Source organism: Austrofundulus limnaeus, unplaced genomic scaffold (assembly GCF_001266775.1).
Source record: "Austrofundulus limnaeus strain Quisiro unplaced genomic scaffold, Austrofundulus_limnaeus-1.0 Scaffold88, whole genome shotgun sequence".
NCBI classification, from domain to species: Eukaryota; Metazoa; Chordata; class Actinopteri; order Cyprinodontiformes; family Rivulidae; genus Austrofundulus; species Austrofundulus limnaeus.
Window position 1 is genome coordinate 1,273,195 of NW_013952490.1, and position 5,362 is coordinate 1,278,556.

The 5,362-nt window shown below is 37.5% G+C and overlaps 1 protein-coding gene across 1 annotated transcript in view; it reads right to left on the minus strand.

Moving 5' to 3' along the window:
• Positions 1-5,362, minus strand: part of tgoln2 (trans-golgi network protein 2) — a 7,826-nt gene continuing 2,464 nt past the window's right edge. Inside the window, exons 2-4 of the mRNA XM_014012088.1 lie at positions 1,334-2,184; positions 1,026-1,109; positions 1-950 (exon numbers count right to left, since the gene is read on the minus strand). Of these exons, the coding sequence (XP_013867542.1) occupies positions 945-950; positions 1,026-1,109; positions 1,334-2,184 (941 nt within the window). The 3' untranslated portion in view covers positions 1-944. The remainder of the gene's footprint in view (positions 951-1,025; positions 1,110-1,333; positions 2,185-5,362) is intronic.

Consider the following 5,362-nt stretch of genomic DNA (forward strand, 5'->3'; position numbering starts at 1 on the left):
TTGAACTGATTGGCTTTGAATTTATTTTAAAAAAAATACTCCCATCAAGCTGAAATATATAGTTGTGCACAATTATTAATGTTCTCCAATTCCAATACATTTTACAAGCAAAAAAGATCCGTAAGAATGCTTTTTTTTATTGCAGATTCTTTTTTTAGAAAAGTACTTTTGGGGGGGGGGGGGTCCTGCTAAGAAGCAACAAGCTTAAATTTAACAGAAGCAGCTTTCTTTATCTACCAGCGAAAGAAAAAAAAAAGACAATACAAGAGCCACACAATAAATCACAGTTATTTCTTTCACCATTTGGCACTCAATGCATTTTTATGATTTATAGAAAAAAATGTACAACTTCTGAAAAAGGATTAAATCTTACGCATCAGTGGTCATCAGTGGTCAACATCCATTTTCTTTATAGTGCACTTGGAACAGCTCATCACCTCTTCCTAATAAAGCTTTAGGTAACAACAACTGATATTTCAGACTGTTTTCCAAACCATTAGTGGTGCAAAACAGGACTAACCGGCCAAAGAAGTGGAGCAGCTACATAATAACCACACCAACAAGACTGTTTTACAGGAAACAGTTGGGTCAAGTGCAAAGCTTTAACACACAAACCATACTCTAAAATGGCTTCTTTAGGTACAAGTTGTACTACTGTACCATTAAAACAAAACAAAACAGAATCTGCTACAGAAATATCCTGAGTTTGGAGCTTAGGCCAAATTACCAGACTGCCTAAAAGAGCAGAAGTGCAAAAGGAATCCATGCTCATCATTACCCCAATAAGGCAGTAGTGTCCTCTGCATAGTCATGCAATAAACATCTAAAAGGTAAAAACAACAAGAGGTTTCATTTAATCTGGTATACACCCATGACTTGTCCTCCCCTGCAAGAAGTAGTCTTTTCAGCCTCTCCAGGCTTGAGAGTACTGTTACAACTTTGGATCACACCTGAAAGAAAACAAACAAAAAAAGTCATAAAATACTTCAGAAAACGACATGAGAATTTTCACTTCTCTAGCTTACATGTTGTTGCAGCTTCTGATATTCTGAAGTTTTAGGTCGACGTGCAGACCTGCCTCTCTTCCCTTCTAAAACAAAGGCGATGATCTTGGAATGGGGACGGGGAGAGAGAGAAAAGTTAAGATTTTCATTGGGTTTTGTCTCTTTCTGTAAGCATGATTTAACAAGTATGGATAAGAATAAGCTGGTAGTCAATGAGTCTTTTTCGGGGAAAGGAGTCTTGTTTGCTAAAGATAGATTTTTGCCTTCTAATGACAAGCAAAGAAAACTATACTGAAAAACTACTAAAATACTGAAAAACAAAAAGGTACCTTGCGCTTGTTGTGGAATGCGATGTAAAGCCCTGCCACCAACACAACTCCGAAAACAAGGTAGGCGAAGAAGTGACTGTTCTCGTCCTCCTTGGATTGATCATTAATCAGAGTGTTCTCTCCTGTTTTCTCTTTGTCATTAGGTCCTGGACTGTTGGAATTCTTACTGATTTTTGAATGCACTTCCTTGTCAGTATTTGGTCCTGGACTGTTGGAATTCTCACTGATTTTTGAATGCATTTCCTTGTCAGTATTTGGTCCATTTTCCTCAGGTGCTTTAATTGTTGGTACTGTTAGCTGCTTGATCTCGTTAGAATTGTCCACATTTTCATCACCTTTGTTAACTTCTGTTTTATGCTTCTTGGGCTCCATGTTTGTAGAAGGTTTAGATGTTTTGTTCACATCAACTTTGCTAGGTGTCGTCATGTTTTTGTGTTCCGTCCCTCCGTTATTCCCCTTATCGGACTGATTCTGCTGTGATTCAGAATTCTGATCCTTAGTTGTTTTGTTGACTGTAGACTTCTTGGGATCTATGTTTGTAGAAGGTTTAGATGTTTGGTTCACATCAACTTTGCTAGGTGTCGTCTTGTTTTTGTGTTCCATCCCTCCATTATTCCCCTTATCGGACTGATTCTGCTGTGATTCAAGATTCTGGTCCTTAGTTGTTCCTTCGCCCTGCCTTTGTGTTGTAGTAGCCTGCTCTGTGATTTTGTGTATTCCAGCGTCCTGATTTTTTTGAGTTTCTGTTCCATTTAAGAGAGATGTATTTGTGTCAACTGTTATGGCCTTTGTCTCTTGAGAGGGATTATTTGATGAGCTTGACTTGTCTGGTGCTTTTCCTGCTGGAACCACTGTGGAAAAAGTAACATTAAAAAACTATAAAATCAATCAAGCATAAGCCCATTTGGTAATTCAAGTCCTAGCATTCATTAAATGAATACATATCGCTGACCCCATTCATGCAAGAGTTTTAGACTAAGATCATCTTGTAATGAGAAAAAAAAACAAGTCTTATAACCATTTTGGCCTAGTCTTGTGTGATCTCAAGTGATATAATAAAGTCTCACATGATCTATTAAGAGTCAGAGTACGATTTGAGGATGACTCTCAGCTACCACCACATCAAATTTTAGTTCAATATCTGTAAAATTTACTGAGACTTTTGTGTTGGCTGAGGTCAGTTAGCTGTCAGCCATTTTGAATTGGACTGAATCCAAAGTTAATCAGTTGTAGTTCTACATCCAATGTTTAGTTGTGGAGAGTTTATTCAAAATCCATCTAGTGCTTCATGAGATATTTTGCTAACACTACGCACACAAAACTATTACAGCTTTACTTTTGGCAGAGAGTGACAATGCCACTAATAATTAATTATATTTATTTTGTGTGGATGAAACTATTTTATACTTGGTCACTGTCTGGAGATTGTGTTATTCTTGTGCTTTTAGACTTAACTGCTGCCTTTGACACTGTGGACCATCAGATTTTATTTTCTCGTTTGGAGCAGTGGGTGGGCATTAGGGGCACAGCACTGGAGTGGTTCAGATCTTATCTGAGTGAGAGAACATTCTGTGTTGGCCTTGGGGATCATGTGTCCTCTTCTGCTCCTGTCTCATGTGGAGTCCCACAGGGTTCAGTCTTAGGATCCCTCCTTTTTTGTCTTTATTTGCTTCCACTTGGGTCCATTTTTAGAAAACATGGAATTTCATTTTTTTTTATGCAGATGATTGTCAGGTTTACGTCCCCCTAAAGAAAAAAATTACATTCTCCACTGAACCACTACTAAAAATGTCTTGAGGACTTGAAGGCCTGGATGGCTTTCGTTGTTTTTAGAAGAAAACTGAGGTTATGTTTTTGGCACATCCACTGATATCCCTTCTTGTGGATTTACAGTCCTTGACTCCATACATCAAACCAGTCATAACAAATCTGGGGACCAAGGTGAACAGTGATCTTAGATTTGATAAGCAAATAAGAGCAGTGGTGAAATCCAGCGTTTTTCATTTAAGGCAGCTAACTAAAGTCAAGCCCATTCTTTCTAGAAAGAACTTCGAGGCAGTAATCCACTCCATCACCACTCGGTTGGACTAATGTAATGGGCTTTATATAGGGGTCAGTGCTTCCTCTGTTGCTCACCTCCAGAGCGTTCAAAATGCTGCCGCACGTTTTTTAACCGGCACAAAAAAACCATGAGCACATTTCCCCTGTTTTAGCCTCACTACACTGGCTGCCTTTTAGGATTCATTTTAAAGTTCCTTTATTTGTTTTTAAAGCATTAAATGGTCTTGCCCCACTTTACCTCACTAAGCTGCTGCTGCACCCCTGTACCCCCTCTCGTTCTCTCAGGTCAACAGACCAGTTGCTCCTGAGAATCCCAAAAACTAAACGTAAGCTTAGAGGGGAATCCTGCCTTCTCCACTGCTGCTCCCAAAATGTGGAACAACCTGCCTTTGGACATCAGACACATCCCTGTCGGCTTTTAAAACACTACTTAAAATCCATCTCTTCTCTTTGGCTTTTGGCTCCATCTGAGATGTTGACTTTTAGTTTGTTTTGAGCAGAGGTGCCCAAAGTGGGGCCTGCAGACCAAAATTGGCCCGCCAAGCCATTTGATTTGGCCCACCAACAGTTGTCCTGGTTATTAGATTGTAATTATGTTAAGATTAAATATAAAATACAAGTAACTACAAGAGACATTTAGATTAGATTTAAGCCCATATATAGATTTGCACACCTTATAAAACCCCATATACTCAAATTTTAAATTATGAAAAGTCCCATGAGTCTGTGCTGCCTGAGCATATATTGAATTTTCTCCATCCATGAGCTGAAAAAAAAATGTGGGCATCCACACTCGCTGCTAGCTTAATCATAAAAAAAACTTTAAGTATTAAGCATTTCTTATATTATTGCATTTGGCCCGCGGCCCTCAGATTGATTTAATTTTGGCCCTCTCAGGAAAAAAGTTTTTTTAATTTTGGCCCCCCTCAGGGAAAAAGTTTTTTTTAATTTTGGCCCTCTCAGGGAAAAAGTTTGGGCACCCCTGGTTTTGAGATTATTTTAATTTGTTTTAATTGGTTTCATTTGTTTGTTTTATTGTATAGTTTTAATTTTTGGATTTGGCTTTTATCATGTACTGTGACTGTTGTGTGTTTTATTGACTGTGACTGTACAGCACTTCGGTCCTATGGTTGTTTAAGTGCTTTATGAATAAAGTTGATATGGTACTTTACTATTATGTTAAATTATTTATGGGAAAAAAACTGACCCTGCATCTGAACTGTGTAACAGATTCTTTCAGAGACATTCTGGGCCTCATTCTTTTCTCCTTCCCTTCCTTCTCCTTCATACAAACTTTTAAATGCAAATATTCAACGTGTACTAAGAACCCTCCCCAACATTCAAATGGGTCAATGCCAACATATTTTTGTGAAAGATGCTTTGGATTCGATTGATGATGTCTGTAATATTTGCAAAGATTATCTTTTTTTTAATTACTTGCTTAACTTTATTTTATACACTGTAGTTAAAAATGTCTCATAAAAACCCTCCATTGGTAAACACGTTATGAAACCTAATTTGTGAGTGCAAGTAGGACATCAGGTCTGTGGGTTTCCCCTTTTGCTTTAATGTATATTTCAAGCTTCCTGCTTTCTCAAGTGTCAAACCACTTTGGTAACATTTTTTGTTGGTAGAATTAGGGTGTTTGCTGGAAACATTTTTGCTTTGAATGAGGAATTAATTTACACATCTTGCTTTGGTGAAATTCAAACAACTAATTAAATCTCTTAAATTATGCATAGGCCTACTAAATATGCCCATAATCTGTGCTCTTTAATTGAAGAATATGATTTAACATCTAAACCCCAGCCTTTTGTTTATTATGTTCTTTATTTTTACTTTTAAATTTCTCATCTTTATTTGCACCCATCCTTTTCACATACAGTGGTTTGCAAAAGTATTCATACCCCTTGAACTTTTCCATATTTTGTCACATTACAACCACAAACATAAATATATTTCACTGGA